Source organism: Saccopteryx bilineata, chromosome 7 (genome assembly GCF_036850765.1).
Source record: "Saccopteryx bilineata isolate mSacBil1 chromosome 7, mSacBil1_pri_phased_curated, whole genome shotgun sequence".
In the NCBI taxonomy this organism is placed as follows: Eukaryota; Metazoa; Chordata; class Mammalia; order Chiroptera; family Emballonuridae; genus Saccopteryx; species Saccopteryx bilineata.
The window spans coordinates 45510877-45532307 of record NC_089496.1 but is presented as its reverse complement, the minus strand read 5'-3'; the positions used below and the strand labels follow the sequence as shown (position 1 = coordinate 45532307).

At 47.0% G+C, this 21431-nt stretch overlaps 1 protein-coding gene across 1 annotated transcript in view; it reads left to right on the top strand.

Moving 5' to 3' along the window:
* Nucleotides 1-721: 721 nt before the first annotated feature.
* JAZF1 (JAZF zinc finger 1) overlaps nt 722-21431 on the top strand; it is a 326805-nt gene continuing 306095 nt past the window's right edge. The window contains exon 1 of the mRNA XM_066239967.1: nt 722-882. Coding sequence (XP_066096064.1) covers nt 768-882 — 115 coding nt within the window. The 5' untranslated portion in view covers nt 722-767. The remainder of the gene's footprint in view (nt 883-21431) is intronic.

The window sequence follows — 21431 nt, the reverse complement described above, 5'->3', positions numbered from 1 at the left end:
AAATGTACTTGACAATCAAGCACTCTATTTTGAAATTTAAATAAAGCTAAGATTTTCTTGGGCCTAGTGGGAAATTTCATTAAAATCAATTAGTACAAACCTCCAGAGAATATGGACTTTTTTTTTTTTTTTTGAATGAAAGTTTAGAGAGTAAGGTGCACAAAATTACCTTTCCTGGGTCCCCTGTGAATGTCACCTAGACAGGTGGCCAAGTGCAAACCAATGTCCCCGAGAGGGGCCTGGATAAGTCCCCGGGTTCCCATGGCTGGATGCATGTGTAATTAATAGATGTGTATATAACAAGAATGTAATATACATAACCTAGGAGGCTCCAAACAGATTGCACGTATTACCAACTGCGAAGAGCAGGCCCAGGGAGATAAAAGTTGGTGGCAGGCGCTCCCAGGTGAGGCCTCCGTCAAGGAGCAGAGGTTGGGGCTGCACAGCTGTTGCCGCGCGCCCTGATCCCTCCTCCCAGCTGCGGCGGCCGCCCCCCCTCCCCCGCCGCTCCCGCCGCCGCCGCCGCCGCCTCCACCGCCGCCACCACCGCCACCTCCCCTCAGCCTCCCGGTCTCTGCTCGCTCTCCTCGCCTCGCTCTCGCCCCTCTCCCTGCGTCCCGTCCTCGGCTCCCCTCACCCCGCCTCTCTCCCCCTCCCCCAGCCCCTCCTCCCCTCACCCCTCCCTGCCGCCCTCCCTCCCTCCGCCCGCCCGCCCGCCCGTCCGGCGCTCGCAGAGTCGACACCAGGGGGGCTCTCGATGTAGCACCATGACAGGCATCGCCGCCGCCTCCTTCTTCTCCAATACCTGCCGGTTCGGGGGCTGCGGGCTGCACTTCCCCACCCTGGCCGACCTCATCGAGCACATCGAGGACAACCACATCGGTACATGGCCGGGGGGTGGGCGGGGGCGCCCGGCGCGGGGAAACTCCTGCCCGGGAGAGCACCCCAGAATGGCCAGGGGTGGCCGGCGGGGCGGGGCGGGGCGGGCGGGCGCGTGCCGGCCCGGGGCGTGGGGGCGGCGGGCGGCGGGGGCGCGAGGTGCCCGGGGGGCGGGGTGGGGGGCGCCCCGGGGGGCCGGGCCGGCGGGCTGGGGGACCCCGAGGGGCGTGCGCGCCGGCTGCAGAGCGCAGGGCGAGGGGTGCGCCGGGCGGGGGCGGCGGGCAGATGCGGCGGCGGGGCGGGGCGGGTGCGGGGCCGGCGCGGGGCCGGCGCGGTGCGGAGTTAGTTGGCCCGCGCGGTCGGAGCGGCCTGGGGCGCCGGGGGGGGGGGCGCTGCACGCCGCCCGCCGCCCGCCGCTTCCGCCCGGGCTCGAGCTGTCAGGGCTCGGCCGCCGCCGCCGCCGCCGGGAGGCGGGCGCGGGGGGGCGGGGGTGGCTCCACCGCGGCAGCCATTCCGCTTCCTCCGCCCGCCGCCGCCGCTGCGTCCTGTCAGCGCCGGTTGCTAGGTGTGGTGCGGCGGGCGGGGGCCGGGGCCGGCGGTGGAGGACCCGGTGCCCGCCTGCTCCCCGGGTCGGGCCGGGCACGCCGGCGCGGGGGACCCGGGCGCCTGCCGCGGGGCCGGCCTGGCTGGCGCGGACGCCGGGGCGCTGCGGACTGAGGTCCCGGCTGCACCCGTGGGCCGCGCCCAACGCCCGGGGGCCGGGCCGCCCCGGAGGCCCCTGCGGCGGCGTCCGCTGCAGAGCTGTCCCCGGGGGCCCGCGGCCGGGCGTTTAAATGCTCCCGGGCTCCGCGATTTGCCTTTCAGACGGTGCTAGGCCCGAGGTGTGCCGGCTGCACCCGGGGTCGGCGGCGCCGGCGGCCTGCGCAGTGCCCCGGGCGTCGGGGCCGCGGGGACCGTGGGGAGGGGCGCCTCGCGGGGCGACTGCGTTCCCTTCCTGCCCAGGACCCCGGGGCCTTTCAACAAGTCCTTGAATTCGCAGAAGTCCTTGCACACAAGTGCACACTGCTCTCCGGAGCTCCTGGGAGGGGTGGTGGGTTGGGTTCGTCTGGCTCAGGGGATCCAGCCACCTGCAGAAGGTGTGGCCGGCGCCCACGAATTGTCCCGTGTAGGCTGGAAGATGAAGCTGATACCCCAACGGGGTTGTCTAATCTGGAGAACCTGTAAATTGCCCCAGAAAGTCATTTTCGAATGAATGGCATGGATTCAGCCATGTGGATGCTGCTCACGTTTCTACAAAGTTGACAGAATAAATCACCATTGCTGTGTATTTATGCACGAATAACCTGAGGCCAAGCCTTATGCTCCTTTCCTTACTGTAACGTTTTCTTTTCGCACACAGTGGGTGCTTGTTAAGCACTGAACGCTAGTTTAGAATAGGATGCGATATGGGGCATCTGGAATGGGGAAAAAGTCATTGAAAATGTGTACAGAATGCCTTTCAACAGATGATCTTGATGAGTAATTGACCATGTGTCTGCCATCTCCTCTGATAAAGGTGTGACAGAAGAGCTAGGCAAGTTTTGGTTGTCTTTGGCAGGAGTTTAATGGAGTTAACATATTTGCTGATTCATTTCGTGCCTAAATAGTCATAACTGAAGGTGCTTAAAAGATAAATCAGATTTTTCATGATGGATAGTTTATAACAATGCTAAAATGCCAGTAGTGCAAAGTTCCGGTAAAAATTTTGTTAGTTCAAGTTCTTTACCTTACTTTTAATAATAAACATAAAATAATAAATAAAAGAAATAAATATATAAATAAAGAATGTTTTCTGACCTAGGGAAGGCTATTATTATTGCATATCTCACTCTCCTGGTGAACAGTTCTGTCAAAGCAAACTAATTAATGTAAGATTTTTTTCTACATCACCTGCCTACTTGACCAGCTGGTTAAAAGAAAAGTAAGTAACACTTATTAAACAGTGTTACAGTTATCCTTCTTGAGGATTTAGTTTGTAATCAATTCGATGATTTAAAACTAACTGTTGGTGAATCCCCACAGCCTTTTCAATTTGTAGACATTGTCTTTAGTATTGTAAAAACAGTTTTAAGAGGGTTAAGGGTTCCATAAATTTTCGGAAATTCGGCTTTTAAGTAATGATCATCCCAAAGGGCTAGTTCTCTTAGTGAAAATATTTTTAAAAAATCAAGTTTATGACAATAGCTATGATTTAGGTGAGCTGAGTAACAAAGTTGACTGTTACTATACTTTGGAATTACTTTGAAACTGACAATCTTTATGTAAAGTAAAAGTTAAAATGAACAAACAGTTGAAATTCTCAGGGTGAAGAGACCATTTTAAACTATTGTATTCCTTGGCTGAAGAGAGCCCCCTGAATTTCAGACACCAGCTATATATGCAGAAAAGAAATAAGAATAAAAATAACCTGATTAGTAGGCAGTGTCACATAAATACACTTTTGATGAAGAGACATGAGTAAAAATATATCTGATGAAGCATTTAATGGAAGTTCTATCGAGTATTAGAGAGATGTGTAGGCGGCATTTCCATCTCGGAGAACCTCCTGAGTGTTTACCTGTTAACCACCAGTCAGAATCGTTAAGCAGTAACGAAATGAAGGTTGATGGGAATATGGCGTATTTCTTGCTTGACGGATTTTTCAAGGCCTTCAGTGCACAAGGCTGATAGCGTTCGTTACAACTGTATTGTTTAGTACAGATTAATTAAGTTGAGTATTGTCTTGCACACGTCCGCTTCGCTCTTGTTTTTAATGATTTTCTTGTGCCCATAAAGAACAAGGGTTTGGGGTTGGAGAACAAGGAGAGTGTGATTTTCCCCTAGTGAAAGTGTGATTTTTCACCAAGATCCTCTGTTTTAGCTATCCTCCTCCTTCCTCTTGGAAGAGTGCTGCTCTTGTGTCCCTTTTTTCTTCCTTGTGTGTCATCACTGATCTAGAACTGGAGCCCCTGTCACCATGTACTGTTGGAATATCCCAGCTAAGACCCTCCCCCAATTTATATTGCCTAGAAATTCCACCGCCCTGTAAACTCTGATGTGTTTCTCTATCAGCCTCGCTGTCAGTTGATTCATAGCCTGACTCTCTGTTTCCTGGAGAAGGGAAGAGCTGATCAGGATATTGCTTTTTGCTTCTTACCCGTGAGTAGACACTTGAGTTTGTAGAAAAACATTCTTGACCCTCACGTTCTAGATACAGGTGAAATTAAACTGGTCACAGGAATCGTAGGAATAGCAAGAGCACTAAATTTAGCACTGGAGTTCATGTCACAGGCTCGTGAAAGTCCTCCTCCTCCACCCGTGTATCCCAGTGCTATGAAACCTTTTGGCTTTGATCTCAGAGCGTCAACTGGTGGATCGTTCTTACCAGATTTGATTATTTGGTACATCTGTAACAGTGCCTGTGTGTGTTGAATTTCCGTGTGAAAGAATGTGTTTTGAGTACTTGTTTTGTACCAGGCATGGTTCTAGGCATTTGGTCTTTTTTCAGTGAACAAAGGCCCCAGCCTTTGGGGAGTTTATGTTCCACTGGTGAAAGACAGACAAGGGAAAGATTAGAACAGGTTAGGGTGGATTGGGATGAGGAAGTGTTGGAGTGTTTAATTGGTTGGTCAGGATAGGTAGGCCTCACTGAGAAGCTGATCGTGAGCAGAACCTTGACAGAAGCGAGAGAATTAGCCGTGAGGACATATAAGGAGCATGGAATTCCAGGCAGCAGGAACAGGCAGTGTAAAGGTCCTGGGGCAGGCCACACCTCTTAAACTGACCCAGTTCATTTATTCCTTCAGTTATTTCTGTGATGCTACTAACCTAACAAGTCATTTGGAACTTTGCCCAAATGTCAGGAGTCTCAGCTTTGCTGTTGTCAACTCAGGTTTTCCTACAGGGGCCTTATTAGGAGATGCGGTATTACTGACCAATAGTAATACAGACTTCGTGGTTCTTGACCCTGAGTGTCAGCAGCCTTCTTGTGAGTCTCTGCTTAGTAGTTTCTTCATCTCCAAAACCCAGGCAATAAATCCATGCTGCTTTATTTCACAGGGTAGATTTATAAACCACCAAATTCATAAAGGTAAAAGTCTCTGGAAAGCAAAATAACATAGTTACTATTAACAATGTAGAATTTGGCTCTGATGATAGCTTAGTAAACATGTGAGTTATCTTCTCAGAAAAGCAGCATGGTGTGCTCAGTAGGCGGGCGTGCAATATGTCCCATATTGTCTCCACTTTAAAGGTGAACAAACTGAGGCACAGAAGGTTACATAACTTGCCAAAGTTTCCATGGCTGGTAAGTGTGAGCTGGAACTGGAATTTCAGTCAGGTACACAGAGCTGAGCGTGCGCCAAATTGCCAAGCAGGTGAAGAACTAGACGGGACCATCCCTAGGCCCCCTGCAGACACAATGGATCTATGTTTCCTTCTTCAGAAAGGAACTGAACCCTTAAGATAAGGGTCATCGGGGAGGCAGCATAGTAAACCCATCTTGTTTCTGTTCAAATATACACCCCTGCCTCTTGTCAGCCGTTTGTGGACAAACGGTTTAACTACACCGTGCCTCAGTTTCCTCCTCTGTGTAATGAGGATACGAGCAGCACCTATCCATGGAGTTGGCTGGTGAGAACTGAGTTAATAATTCTAAAGTTCTCATCTACCCTATTAAATGGTCAACATTCCATTATTTTTTTTTTTTTGGTCATTTTGTGTATTTGCTAAATAACTATGTTTAGAATCCTTCTGCGAACGTTCTACCTTAGCGGTTTAACAGAACGTGATCGGTGTCCACCTACTCGCGATGCTGTTTGGGGCGTGTGACAGCTGTGTGAGGGCATCAGGAGCGTCCCAGGAAAGACTGAGGAGAGTGTACGGGGGACCCTTGAACCGCCCAGCGTTGGCACTGCAGCCCCTGGCCACTTTCTCGTCAGTGTGGCCAGAGGTACTTGAGACGCTGGCAAAGGTTTTTGCCACCGAGGACTGGAAAGTGGTGTCAAGGCCAATGGTTTCCAACATGGCCTTTCCTGTGGCCTGTATTTATTTGGAAAAAAAAAAAAGAAGAAGAAAAAAAACGACAACCCAGGATTCAAAAGAAACACTGTGTCTTGGGCCTCTGGGCACAACCCCAGGAGGACGTTTCCTGTGGGGAGAAGAAATGGGTGAATGAGTGAAACGCTTGTCGCTGCCTGCACCCTGCGGCGTGGCGGCCAGATGCCTCTTGCTCCCTCCCGTGGTTCACCGGCAGGTCCCCGGTGCAGAGCCAGGGGAAGCGTTCACCCCCAATCTAGACCTTCCTGACGGTCTCCATGATGCCGTCCGCGTTCAGCAGTTTTTCCCTTTGCCCACTTCTCACCTGTAGACAGTCAGCTCGCCCTTGATGATGAGACGTTGCTGGTGAGCATCCTGTCTGGTGAGTGTCACAAGCGTCTGGCTGTTTCCCTGTAGTATGCTGTTTTCTGATGTGGGACTGACACATGCAGACAGAACTGCCCCCTCTGCCTGCAGCTGGCCGGGTTGACAGAGGGCCTTCCGTAGTCTTTGGAAAGTGGTTTCCTTTAGAGTAGTACATGTATGTTGGAGACATTTCTCATCTTGACAATTCGAGAAATGCAAACTGACAGCTGTTTTCAGGAAACCCGATTCCTTCTGTGGACGACAGTGGAGAAGCCCTAGGGCGGGAGCAGGCTGGTGACACTGAGTAAGAGGGGCTTTGCTAGGACTGCTTTAGCCTGAGGTCTGGGAGACAGAGGACACAGTGCTGTTGACCCCCTTCAAAGTCCAGCTTTTGCTTTCAGGGTGCAACCTGACCCTCCACGCCTTTGAGTTTCTCTCCCTGCCCATCCTTGCCCCTGACCGCAGATCCTGACGGTGCAGACCTATCATGGGCACCGCTGAAGAAAGACTTGCTGGATTGCAGTTGATACATTTTGATTCTCGATGTAGTAAATTTGTGCTTGGCCTGTGGTCACTAAAGCACCTACCTGGAATGCTGAGGTCACCAGTTCGAAATACTGGGCTTACCCGGTCAAGGCACATATGCTACAAGTTGAGGCTTCCTGCTCCTTTTCACCCCCTATTCTCTCTCTCTCTCTCTCTCTCTCTCTCGTTCACTCCTCTCTCTGAAATCAATAAATAAAATCTAAAAAAATAAAATAAAATAAGACAAAAAACTAGACTTAAAAAAAAAAGTAGTAGATTTGTTTCATATTGACCTGGCTAAAGTGTTGAATAGCAAATGTTTATTTAGAATCCGAAAATCGGAAACAGCAAATGTCAGAAGTTTATATGTTTGTTTTTGAAAATGCCTTTCATTGAACAGGCTAAATCTGTTTAAAGAAGATTGTGTTTTCTGCTTGCAGTAAGCACTGGAATGTTGCATTGACTCTCACCTTTTTTTTTTTAAGACCAGCTGCAAGCAGATACCAGACTGAGGGATGTTGTCTTTACGATGAAGTCTTCCCAATAACTCCTTCCACTGTGGCAGGAGTCAAAGTGGCTCTTCTTGAGTCGCTAACTACAGACTCTCTGTCCAGCCCCGGCACTGATGGTCTCCTCGTGACCAGAGTGGCCCTTGCCTGGCTCACCCACTGGGCTCCTGGAGGAAGCCCTGTTCATCGCCTGCTAGGCAATAATGGTGACTTTCTCCTGAGATAGACCTCCTTGAAAAAAATGAGATCTGGACAACACTTATTACCATGGAAAGATGCACTGTTCCTTTGGTATTATATGTAGAAGTGATATATGTACATAATGCATAGATAAATGTATACACATGTGCATGTAAATATACATTTACATATATACATATATTTATATATAAGTAAAACTATAGTACACATATATAATACATTAGTATGTTCATACGTATATTTATGCATGTATATATCTAAAACCACACATATGGATATGTACACAAATATACATGTGTGTACATTTATATTATACATAGATTCTTTCTGTCTCTGTCAAGATTAGTATGGATGGTGAAGACTACCACACACATTTTAAGTATTTCCTATATGCTAATATTTGAGACAGTACTTCCTGTCTCCAAGGAATTGAAATTTATTTAGAGAGACCAGACATGTGCAGACTGAGATAAATGATGAATAATAATAGGAACCATAGAGCCACATTTATTGTGAGGCTGATGAAGCTCAAACCCCAGGGCCCCTCATTTGTACAATATATGTTTTACTCTCTGTGAGCACATGGCTAGTGTTCACCCGGCCCTTTGCAAGGTCCTGGAGGAGCCCTGTCAGTGTACACAGCAATGCATTCGTAGGATCATAACTTGTCAGACTTCCTAAGATCATAGCGATCGGTTAATGTTTTCCTTTTCCACTCTGACTTCCCCTCTGTAACATTTCTCCTTGGGTTCAGTGACATTGGAGTTGACAGTATTTTTGAGATACAGCTAAGGGGAAGTGAATTGGAGAACACCTTTAGTTTGGGTTTAGTGGGATATATAGTATTTATACAGCTCACAGTCATCTCTGTGTCTAGCTAAGTTATCCCTGGCCATCCTAATGCGGGAATCACTTCCCAGAAATACCGTCCACTGTGCCAGCTCAGCTGGGTCCTTACACATAGGGGCAGGGTCAGAGGCAGCATGGCAGCATGAATGTCGACTATGACATCTGCCAGTAGGAATTGATTTGAAATGTATGGCGCCAGAAGCTAGTCTGGAGATTTCTACTTTTTAGATGCATAGAATAAGTAGAGGGTTAAGTTTTATCTATGTTTAGTTAATGTGGAAGTTCCTTCTGTTAGGACTATACTCAGTAATGCAAATATACATTTATTTATATAAATACACCATTTTTAATGAGAATTCTGTGTTTAAGTTTCTTGCTCATTTGATGTATATACATACACACATGTATCTATCAACAAAAAGTACTGACAACTGATTAATGAGTATAATTAACAAAAAAATATTTAGTCAATGCATAAGAAAGTTTGTAGTGCCCTGCGTACTTATGGCTCATATATGAAAAACAATTAATAGAGGAGTTTACAAATTTGACAACCATCCTAAAAAATGTATGTTGCATAACCAATAAAGAGCTGTGTGTCTGTAAGTAACTTTCATGAATTATCAATAATGTAAAGGTCAGCCACCCACACTTGAGGAAAGACTGATTTATCTTTGCACCTTGTACAAAGTATTCAAGATTGTCACGTGAGAAGTAATCAAAGAATGTGCAGCCCAAAAGAAGTATTTAGAGTGGTGTGTGAGGGGGTTCATTAATTCACATACTGGCTTCTCTTTCTGGATTTGAATTTGTGATGTTTTGATAGTGCCAACTTTTAAATTTTGTATTTTGTGTGGTAGTTACTTTCGTAAGTACTTTTTAATGTCACGTTTTTTTGTTTGTTTGTTTTTCTCATAAAGTAGGTCTAAAGCTACAGGCTTCACAGAACTTCGGTCCATTTCTCGGTGCCCATGAAGGAGTCTGCACTATCTGCAGAGACTGCTCTAAACAATTTTCATTCAGTATTTAATTCACCCTCACTGTAAACATGACCCCATCCTAGAACCCCAACTTGGGGTTAAGTATGCTACCATATTGGTTAAAGACCTTATCTAGTGAAATGTGTGCTAGAATGTTTATTTCGGTAAGACTTTGCGTGAAGCAGAAATATTAATATTTTCCTCCGGGGCGGGAAGCCTCTTCTACCTGTGAAGACAGAGTTGTTACAGTCGGCCCTCCCCCTGTCCTGTAGCATCTGCCCACCTCTCACGCTAGAGTTGCTCTCACCAGACTTTGTGGTCACCACTTGTGCACTTTGCCTCCCCAAGAAATGCAGCCCATTCTTGCAGGATTGGACCTTGTCCTCTTCCTAGCCTCCCCTTCAAGAAGTGTTTCCAGAAATGAAGTGAAAATAAAAATCGAGGCCGTGGCTGGTTGGCTCAGTGGATAGAGTGTTGGCTCAGCGTGCGGTCATCCCAGTTCAATCCTAGGTCAGGACCCATGTGAGAAGCAACCATCTGCTTCTCTTCTCCTCCCTTTCTCCTTTCTCTCCCCCTCACAGCCAGTGGCTCAAATGGTTCCAGCATCAGCCCAGGGAGCTGAGGACAGCTCCATTAGTTTGACCGTGTCAGCCTCAGGTGCTAAAGATAGCTTGGTTGATTTCAGCATTGGCTCCACGTGCTGATTGCCAGATGGGTCCTGGTTGGGGCACATGCAGGAATCTTTCTATCTCCCCACCTCTCACTTAAAAAAAATTGGGAGGTGCTTTTGGGCTGTAGAATGAATAAGTTACAAGGGGAACTTTGGGCTTTGAAAAAGATCTTGGAAGCTAATCTTCTCTGGAGGTGTGCATATCTGAGGAGTGATATATTTGTGTTTCTATATGTGTATGTTTATGCCCTATGCACAAATACCAGTTATGCAATTAGCCTAGGGTAGTTTATATTAAGAGAATTTGAAGACTTTTTTATTTTTTAATATTTGAGAAGGAAATCCATGTCTTTATATTTATACTAGGGAATTGAACTTGGTTAGTTCTTTTCCAGGTTTAGGCTGTTATGAAGCTTGAGTCATTTCTTACCTTACCTCCAATATTTGGTGGCCTAGAACATTCCAGGGCTTATACAATGCTAGGCAAAAGTATGTCTTACTTCCTCCGGCCTCTGTGCCGGGAGATTTGGGGTCTAAAGGGAGGCAGAGGGTTGGGGCGGAAGAAGCTTGGACAAGTGAGGCTGCACAGAACTGGATTCTGAGTCTCGACTCTACTATCTTTTAGCTTTGCAAACTTGGGCAGTCCCGACAGTCTCCTGTTTGTGTAAAATGGTCACAATAGCTACTACTTATGAGGGGCCGGCGAGTGAGGCACTGGCTGGTTGCTTTATAATCTAGTTTAAGAGCACAGTATTAGTCCCATCTGATGCAGACAGAGACCAAGACAGACCAGGTAACCTGGCCTGAAGTCCATACACAGCCAGGAAAATGCTCAGGAGGCAGTGGACAGAGCTTTGCTCTCAGGTGTCCCACCTGCTCTTCACAGCCGAAGTTGTGACCCCCTATAAGATACTTGCCTTTGAATAGAAGGCACATGGGTACTGGAGTGTCTTACACACTGAAATACTGGATTTCCACAGGGAGCAATGGAAGGGTTGGGAAGACCCCTGATGACTTCTGGTAGAAACAAGTGTTTCCAGGCTTCTGAAGAAAATGGTTATGTCCGCTGGGATGGTGCGTGAGCATCCTACCATCACCAGGACAACAGTGAAAACAGTCATTTGGCAGTTCTAATGTCATTACTAAACTGTCTAAAGGTGCTAACTAGTTTTCTCTCTTTCATTGGTATTTATTTCCCAGGGGGTGGGGGACTCCTGACAAACATCACGAACCTAACAACTGTACACACTGATAAACTTCTCTTTTACTTAGATTTTTTAGAATTAAAAATAAAGGCATTATGTCCATGTACATTATTTTAAAAATGTGTCAAAGCCAGTGATACTTAACAGGACCCAGCTATAAACATTGGGAATTAAGAGCAAAAACCCGTTCGGAATTAAGAGCATGTGTCTAGAGCCCTCCCTGCCGGACACTCCCCCGGTGGCATTCATAGAGAGGACACACCTTAAGTCACATTACTTCGTCACCAGACCTAAACCAGCTGGCGCCTGAGCACATCTGGGCTGACATTTGAAGTGCCCCTATTCTTACGTAACTCAGTGCAAGTCTCTCGAATGCCGATTTGGCTGCCTGATTCTCAATGCACGGTGTGATTAAATAAACAATGGCAAGAAACAGGGAAATCGGTGGAGACATATTTTGTACAGCCTACTGTTATGTAAACTGAGCACCATGGTAATAAGCATAAATTATGCCCAGGTGCCCTCAGGTATTAAACATCAAAAGAAGAAAATGTGGTTTTTGAAGTTTCTTTGTAAACTCAAGCTAAACTCGTATTACAGAAAGGCTTCACTTTGGAAGTTCCAGATTAGCTTTCCTAGGTCTCTTTCCTTTCCTCACGAGAGGAGGTACACTGGTGGACGTCGGACTGGAATTCCCCTTTAGGAATCAGCAAGGTGTTTCATAGCCCACCCCCACTCCCCCAGTAATCTCTAGATGGTTCAGATTGTACATCTTGACCCCGTCCATCTTTTGATAGGGTATTTCTGATGCTAGACATCTGGACTTCGGCACCAACTCAACCCAGTGGTTGACAGTGTGTGATTTAAACTAATGTGTCTCAAGGTTCCGCCCGAGTTGGAAACTCCCTTTCATAGGTTGGCGTCACTTCATCACTTCCAGGGGCCCACACCAAAATATGTGCTATTAAAATATACAGACGTCAAGCAGAATACTTGGTCAGGAGCTGTTAAGTTATATGTGCATTTCACTTCGGTGGTTGGAATAAAGAAATAGTAGTGTTCTGTCGAAACCTGGAAAGATGATGGCATCTTAAGTGGTTGTGTCATATTTATTGTAAAGTAAGGAGCACTGTTCTTACCTGTGGCTTCTAGTAATCAGTCTTATTGACTTGGAAGTCATACCCTATGTGCCAGTAGAGTTTACATCAGGAGTTTCCAACTTGGGTCCCATCAGAATTAAGTGGGTGAACCTGGAAAAGTAAGTATACTTGGATCTGAGGTGGTCAGGGTCTGTTTTTTTGTTTGTTTTTTAAAGATTTTTGATTTATTCACTTTAGAGAGAGGAGAGAGAGAGAGAGAGAGAGAAAGGGGGAGGAGCAGGAAGCATCAACTCCCATATGTGCCTTGACTGGGCAAGCCCAGGGTTTTGAACCAGCAACCTCAGGGTTCCAGGTCGATGTTTGATCCACTGCGCCACCACAAGTCAAGCCATTTCTTTGTTTGTTTTAACATTACACAGTTGGTTCTATTGTATTGTACATGTTGGGAACTCACTAATTTACATTAATGAAATAATTAGCATTGTAAGGATTATGGAGTTTTCAAAAAGAAATCCAACTTTTAAAGAGGTATGGTGACCGTTTTTGCATTTCCTTATGATAAATATAAATTTAAGTTTTAGAGGTTTAGAGGTGTTTAATTATAGAGTGAATATAAAGATGTGATAATAGGCCCTGCCCAGTTGGCTCAGTGATAGAGCGTTGACCCAGTGTATAGAAGTCCCAGGTTTGATTCCCAGTTAGGGCACACAGAAGAAGCTACCTTCTGCTTCTCCAACCCTCCCCCTTCTCTCTCTTTCTCTCTCCCCTCTTCCTCTCCAACAGCCATGGCTCATTCAAGCAAGTTGGACTTGGGCGCTGAGGATGGCACCATGGCCTTGCCTCAGGCACTAAAATAGCTCAGTTGCTGAGCAATAGAGCAATGGCCTTCAGGTGGGCAGAAATCGCCCCCTAGTGAGTGGGCTTGCCAGGTGGATCCTGGTCAGGGTGCATGCAGGAGTCTGTCTCTCTGCCTGCCGCCTCTCACTTAATGATTAAAAAAAGAAGAAGATGTGATAATAGCTCAAGTACATAGCAGAGCAGAAATGCTCAACAGGGGAGCCCGTTGATCTCACACTGAGAGGCCCTCATGACACAGTGTATGGGTGAAGTGATTGAGCTCAATACGATTGGGAGCGGTGGGGACTTGGCAGACAGGAGAGCCCTGGCTTCCCTTAGAGACAGCTGCTGCCTGCCTCCAGCCTGGTGGGGCTGTGCTGGAGTGGAGGCCCTGGCCATGCAGATCCTTTTATCAGAGTTCTCCCTGGAGAGAAAGAAGCTAGGAGTCAAGATTTTTATGTGAAATCTATCTTTAAATGTTTGCAGCTATTACAAATGGTTTTAAAAGGCTGTACAAGAAATCCACTCCACCTAATCACTGTATTTACTAAGTGAAATTAATGGTAGGCCATGTGTTTTAATGGAGTTCATATGAATGCTGCAATGTGAACTTGGAGACCCTTGTTTCAACAAGGAAGCCATACAAACTAGGGAGGTATAAGGGAAAGAATAGTCATTTATAGGTTTTTTTCTTTTTGAGAGAGAGAGAGACAGACAGGAAGGTAGAGAGATGAGAAGCATCAGTTCTTCGTTGAGGCTCCTTAGTTCATTGACTGCTTCCTCATATGTGCCTTGACCCGGGAGCTCCAGCAGAGCGAGTGGCCCCTTGCTCAAGCCAGCGACTTTTGGGCTCAAGCCAGTGACCATGGGGTCATGTCTGTGATCCCGCGCTCAAGCTGGCAACCCCGGGGTTTAGAACCTGGGTCCTCGGGATCCCAGGCTGGTGCTCTGTCTCTTGTGATCGAAAAAGTTTTGTTTATACCAGAATCTAAGCCACGCACCTTAATCCTGGGAGGAGGTTTAAGATCATCAGTTTCATTTCTCAGAAATTCTTTTGCAGATATTTGAGCATCATATCACTGAATAACCGGAAGGAAACTTAGAGATGATCACTTAGAGTCCAGTTAGCTCACTCCCTAGCGGTGGTGCAGCTTGTGAATCCTGGGGCCACGTCGGAACCCGGGCTTTGCCTCATTTTCTTCATCTCTGAAATGGGCGCAATAAATAGTACATATCTGTGGTGAGCGAGACACCATGTGCACTTGGCGTGTTAGCTGTGGGAACTCAGGTGAATTCTGAAGGAAAGAAAGCTCCGGACCGTCCCCTTCCTTGCCTTGTGGGGGACACTGTGCTGGAGGCTGAGCCACGGAGTCGTTCGGGGTGCTGCCTCGAATCCCGCTGGCTGTGCGACCTTGGCCAAGTCATTTCACTTCTCCAGGCCTCGGCCTCTGTCAGATGAGGGTAGTTAGTATTTATCTCAGAGTGTCGTCATGAGGGTTAAATACATACATGCATGTGAAGGACCTGGCAACTGGGAAGCGCCCCATCCATGTTACTTACTGGTGAGGTTGTCCTGTCTCCGCGCTCCGGAGATGCTCCCACGGCCACGTTCCTCAGTGAGGAATCAAAATAGCCTTGTACATACATTGCTGGTTTCTGTTAAGCATTTTTCCTTGGAGAGGTTTGGTGAAATTCAGTTTCCCCGGTAGAGTTTTGGGTCTGTGTTTGTATAAGTCAGACTGAGTGGTCGTCGGAATCCATGAGCTGTTAAAACATTCCACACACACACACATTCTTGCTGTTTCAAAATACACCAGCCTTAATTTAGTATTGTTTATCCAGATTGAAGTTTTTGCCATGTTAGATCATGTGATTACAAAAATGACTTCCATATTTGATCAGTAGAATTTTCGATTTGGGAGAAGAGGTCTTAGAAGCGTCTAAAGAGGTTTCTTCAACTATAGACAGAAAACATGATTTTTTTCTCTCTCTCTTTCATGTACCAACTAAGCAGTGGAGAAACGTGAGATTGTTTTTGTACGAATAGTTTGTAAAGGTTTATTAAGAGTCGTTCAAACATATCTGTGTAGGGCTTTGATGAAAAACCCAAGAACGTGACGGTCTAGATTCTAACAAAACGCCCTTCTCTCCCCCATTCAGTGCCCGTGCGTCTCTGGGAGAGTAGTCCTGGGGGTGTTACACAGTCAGAGCGGGACACTCCGCAGGGAAGGCCGGGGAGAGGCCTTGGTGGGGATGTTGGGAGTGGCCGCGGTTGAGTTGTTTACTGACTGCAAGAATATGTAACGCGCTTTCTTCCTAAATGGTATGTGGCAGTGATGGGGACCCTTCTCAGCCCTAGAGAATGTAGTACCACTGGTTCTCCCCTTCCGGAGAGTGTGCCAGGGCCCCCCGGGGCACAAGCTGGCCCAGGCTGATGAGACTCACAGGCCCTTGAATAAAGAAATGGTTTTCCCCTGGGCTTGCCTGGTCAAGGCACATATGGGAGTTGATGCTTCCAGCTCCTCCCCCCTTCTCTCTCTCTCTCTCTGTCTCTCCCTCTCTCACTCTCCTCGTTAAAATGAATAAATAAAAAAATTTAAAAAAAAATTTAAAAAAAAGCCTGACCTGTGGTGGCGCAGTGGATAAAGCGTCGACCTGGAAATGCTGAGGTCGCCGGTTCGAAACCCTGGGCTTGCCTGGTCAAGGCACATATGGGAGTTGATGCTTCCTGCTTCTCCTCCCTTCTCTCTCTCTCTCTCCTTTCTAAAATGAATAAAAAAAAAAAAAAAAAAAAAAAAAAAAAAAAAAAAAAAAAAAAAAGAAATGGTTTCCTACTCTTGTTACTGACGAGACTTTCCGTTTTCTTTCCCCTTCTCCTTCCCTACGGGTTCTGTGTCTTGAAAGGTTTTTGTCTCGCAAACAATCTGATTTAATAGGTAATGAAGTGTTTTGTTTTTGTCTTTTTTTTCTCTCATGCGGCAACATCTAACACTTCATATATATATATATATATATATATATATATATATATATATATATAGTCAATCCTTACTGAGTGCCAACTTCGCGGGCACTAAGACCGGGGACGCAGAAGTGAATTATACAGAGTCCGTGCTCGTGGGAGAAGCAGACAAAACACAACTGCGCAAGACCATTTCCAAGTACTAGTAAGACGGTGGAGACCGCAGAGTGAACCGGGAGACAGGGGTTGAGAGGCCCATCTGAGATAAGGGAGTCTGGGATGGCCTCTTGGAGGGGAAGGCGGCCCGGAAGGGACCTGAATGAAGTAGGGGAATGAAGGAGCCATTTGGGCATTTGTTCTAGGCTGGTGGGGAGCAGCAAGGAGGCCCCGGGGCAACGGGATGGAGGGAGGAGGAGGAGAGTGGGGGGGGCTGGGGGCGGGCCAGCGCGTACAGACCTGTGTGTGTCAGCCAGTGTCACCCAGGAGTGGCGGTCATTCCAGCCCCAGGGATGATGGGCTGGGGGCGGGCCAGCGCGTACAGACCTGTGTGTGTCAGCCAGTGTCACCCAGGAGTGGCGGTCATTCCAGCCCCAGGGGTGATGGGCTGGGAGCGGGCCAGCGCATACAGACCTGTGTGTGTCAGCCAGTGTCACCCAGGAGTGGCGGTCATTCCAGCCCCAGGGGTGATGGGCTGGGAGCGGGCCAGCGCTTACAGACCTGTGTGTGTCAGCCAGTGTCACCCAGGAGTGGCGGTCATTCCAGCCCCAGGGATGATGGGCTGGGAGCGGGCCAGCGCTTACGGACCTGTATGTGTCAGCCAGTGTCACCCAGGAGTGGCGGTCATTCCAGCCCCAGGGATGATGGGCTGGGGGCGGGCCAGCACGTACGGACCTGTGTGTGTCAGCCAGTGTCACCCAGGAGTGGCGGTCATTCCAGCCCCAGGGGTGATGTGGAATGTTGTGCAGTTTATATTGGACTGTGGTGTCCACTGTGCTTTTTGTAACATTCACATTGCTCAGGGACCCCTGTGCTACCTTCGAAGCCCTGTGGCGACCTGGGAAGCTCCGGCCGACCTCTAGATCTCTTCAAGCCCAGCTGTTCCATTCAAAAATCTCTTGCTTCTATTTTGGACTGTTTTCTTGAAATACAAATTTTTGACTAATGATGCATGTGCCTAACAATTCTTTTAGGGTTTGCTCTTTTATGTTGGAGTAGGGGTGGAAGTCGGGGTTATTAATAATCGTGAGGCGTTAAAGAAAAGTTGGGCACAGTTTGCCAGCTCTGGGGGGGCCTATGGATTTCTTTCAAAGTTTTTCTTCAGGGGCTTCATGAAATCTTGCAGAGATTTTAGCCAGTGGGAGTCGGCAGGAGGAGAGAGCGCGGGGTCTTGAAACCAGCGACTGAAAAAATTGACAGAGGACAGAGAAATTACTGGGGGATTAGGTAGCCCAGGCGCTCTGTATTATTTCCCCGTCAGGACCGGTTTTTATTTTGAAAGGTTGTGTTTTAGGAGGCGCATTCATGAAAAAAAGAGATGCTGGTTTATCGTCTACATTTGCATCATCTGGAGAGAGGTCAGTGTAAACACTCCAAGGGAAAGATGACTTTGGTTTTTACTGAGAACACAGCAGCCGGCCCTGCATTCTAACCTGCCACGACCTGTGTTGAGGGATTGACTGACAGATGGTGTGTTTGGGGTAACAGGGGGCTCTGCAGTTCGTGAAATTCAAGGGAAAGAAATCAGAGCGTGTGAGACGCTCAGAAATACGGCTATTTGTACCTGTAATTTAGCCTTTCCAATGAATATATATAAAATGCCGATGCATTAGTCAGCTACTGCCACACTAATGCAGCCTAACCAACTGTTTCGCAACCGGGGCTTTCTACAGTAAGCGCTGAGGCTCCTGCGCTCTGGCTCAGCCGCTGGGTTAGGCTGCCGGAGGCTGGACCCCGCTGGGGGGCTCCAATTCAGGCTGTAAGTCAGGCACACATCAGCTGGCCTGCGTTCGCTCTGAGGACCCGGCCGGAGGGGCAGCAGCCACGAGGGGCCTTGCCTGGCTCACAGTGGACCCCCAAAGCACAGGCGGAAGGAAGCTCGTTGAAGGTCTCTGTTCATGCCGTGTCCGTATCATCCCTTTGGCTAAGTCAAGTCACAGAGTTGACAGGGCAGCCCCTTCCTGAGGCGAAGGGGGAGAGATATGTCACTGAACAGATACCCATTAACACAGAGAGCTTTTTGTCAGAAATAGAAAAAGCCCAGAAGGATTGGAAATTCAGCACAGAGATTTAAATCTTTCCCCGAGGTGATCACAGAACTGTATAAACATGAGGTTGCTGTCCCTACAAGCTCCTGGAGAACTGGCGAGGCACACACGGGGACTCCCCAGTGAGGAATGAATGAGTGTCTCACACAGGGAAATGGAGACTTACAGCAGGTGAATGATTTCTGCTTAGCCACAGAGAGCAGGGAGGCTGCTTCTCTGCTTAGGGCTGACCTGGTTTCCATTCCGAGGTTACTGGAGAATCTGCAGGCTTCGATCGGGGTTGCTCAGTGCTCTGTGCTGGTTTGCCCAGTCCCTGAGCTGTTTGGCCAGGCCGAGAAGGTTGGGGGCCTTTCCTGTGATGCTCTTCCCAGCACAGAGAGGGTCGGAAAAGCTTTGGGGATGCACAGCCAGCTGGATCTGGTACCCCCTTCTCCTTCCCCCGTTTCTGAGCCCAGTTCACAGAGGAAGGAAAAGACCTGCCCTGCCCATCGGGGACCTCCTTTCCCCATTCTTCCCGTTCACATCACATTTCTGGTGGCTGAGGAAGTGGTGGCATCCTCAGTTCTGGTCGGGCTCTTCTGTGACTTTGGGCCCCTACTAATGTATAGCCTTCTCCTTTGCAAAATGAGGAACATGATATCAACTATACTATAACTGTAATGAAGCTTACGTAAGAGGCAAATCGTAACATAGTGTCTGGCACATGTTAAACATTTGACAAATGCTTTTATTATTATGTATTATAATAGGTACTGCATCCCATTATTTTTGTTACAGTATTTGTTTTTCCTCACTAGATTGCGAGGCTCCAAAAGGCATGATTTAGGACTCTGTATTCCATCCCTGCGTCCCCTTCTGCAATATCGCTACTATGTTTGTGATACAAGGACTTAACCAATATCCACTGAATTGTATCCAGACATGTGTCCTCTCCCATAAAGCCTTTAGCTCAAAGACCAGATCAGATTGCTCCTAAAAATAGATTCAGTTGTTCTTTTTGTTCACATTTTGCCTGAAATAAAGACTTTTGAAAGCTTGAAGAAATTTAAAGGATTTAAGATAGTTCAATGCTTTTGCCTTTAATCAGACATTTTCTACACATTCAAGGACAGATGAACTTTATATTACATTAGATGAGTTGAAAAAAAGTACAAAGGCTAATTTTCACATGTGTCTATAAGATTTACTGTAAAGGGCATTTAAAGAATATTTTGTGCTAATATTCTTTCTTTGAGTTGCCTCTCAGATTATGGCTGTGATCTTACCATCTGCTGGTTGAAAGATGTTGCAAATTTTCTGCTAAGTTATTGGTCCCAAGAACTGATCACTCTAGGTTCAAAGACGGCTGGTATAACAGATAGGCCCAACATTACATAGATTAAAGATTCAATAAGTTTATTTCTTTCTCCTAAGGATCCAGGGTGGGTAGGCAGGGCAGGCTCCTTGGCTCCATGCAGTCACTCAGGGCTTCAGATTCCTTCTATCTGATTTCTCTGCTGTCCCCCAGTCTACCCCTCTTCTGTATGATACAAATGGGGTTTTCTGGGGTCCTGCTCTGAAGATGAACCTTGGTATTCATATTGGGGAAAAGGAAAAAGAGTATATACACAATGTGTTATGGCCCAGGCCCTTCAGGGGTAACCAGTTAGTTCCACTCCCATTTCATTGGCGACAAGTTAATGGCATGGCCACATGTAGCCACCAGCAGGGCCTGACTGTACTTCTGTTACTATAAAGGGAGGAAAGGCCTGATTCGGGGAGACAGCTAGAAAGTCCCTGCCCTGGACCAACAAGTCTGTTTTTGAGAATTTTGCCCTTCTGTTCAATAGCTAATGTATGGTCTAGGGCAGTGGTAGTCAACCTGGTCCCTACCGCCCACTAGGGGACATTCCAGCTTTCATGATGGGCGGTAGCGGAGCAACCAAAGTATAAATTAAAAGATAGATTTAACTATAGTCAGTTGTTTTATAAAGATTTATTCTGCCAAACTTAGCAAAAGTCCAAGTTTACATAAAGTACTTGGTAAGTAATTATTATTATATGCTTTAACTTGCTATAACTCTGCTTTATAAGTTTTATAAAGTTACTTCCCTACTTTACAAATCACCATGACTGTGGAACCGGTGGGTGGTTAGAAAATGTTACTACTAACAGAGATTCAAAAGTGGGTGGTAGGTATAAAAAGGTTGACTACCCCTGGTCTAGTGCTTTAATGAGGAAAGAGTGGGTGGTTATAGTAATAATTAATATGATTTACAATTTATTGAGCTCCAGCTATGTGCTGGGGACTGTTAAACACAACTAAATGCATTATCTCATTTGACCCTCAGAAAGGTTGCAAGAAGGGCTCTATTATTATCTGCATTTTATAGGTCAAGACTCTGAGTCTTATGGAGGGTAAGTAACCTCATCAAGATAATACAGCCAGGCATGCTTGACTCCAAAGCCTTCTCCATACTGCCCTGGGGAAGGTGAAATTCCTGAAAAAATATAGGATACTTACATACTTCTCATTCCAGCTTCTACAGCTAGTCAGCAACAAAGGCTATCAGGAAAAGCAGTGGGCTCTCTGAAAATAATTTAAGCAGAGGCTATCTAAACCTCGGTCAGGGATGCCGTGGAGGGGATCTCTGCTTTGCATTGAGGGTCGTGGTGACTTGCAGGATTCTCTGCAAGGTCAAGTGCATTGCTCTATGCATTCCAGTTTCTGCTTGTCACCCATGACCCCCTCATTCCTGTGATAGCGGTGAAGTCCCATCAACACTCACATCGTATACTTCTTGATAACGAGGAGGCTCCTGGTGACATAGGGTACATAGTCAGTAATTAAGACTGGAGTTCTAGTGTGACCTTGACTGGCCACTTCAACCTTGAATCTTACTTCTTGAGGAATAAAATATGTGTATTGGGCTTTATCACTGGTTTCCCAGGAGTGCTTTGGGGGGCTCTAGGATTTCTATAGAACTGTCTAGTAGTTTTCATCCTCTACATATAGGACTTTTGGGTAAACTTTTCTTAGAGTAAAGGAT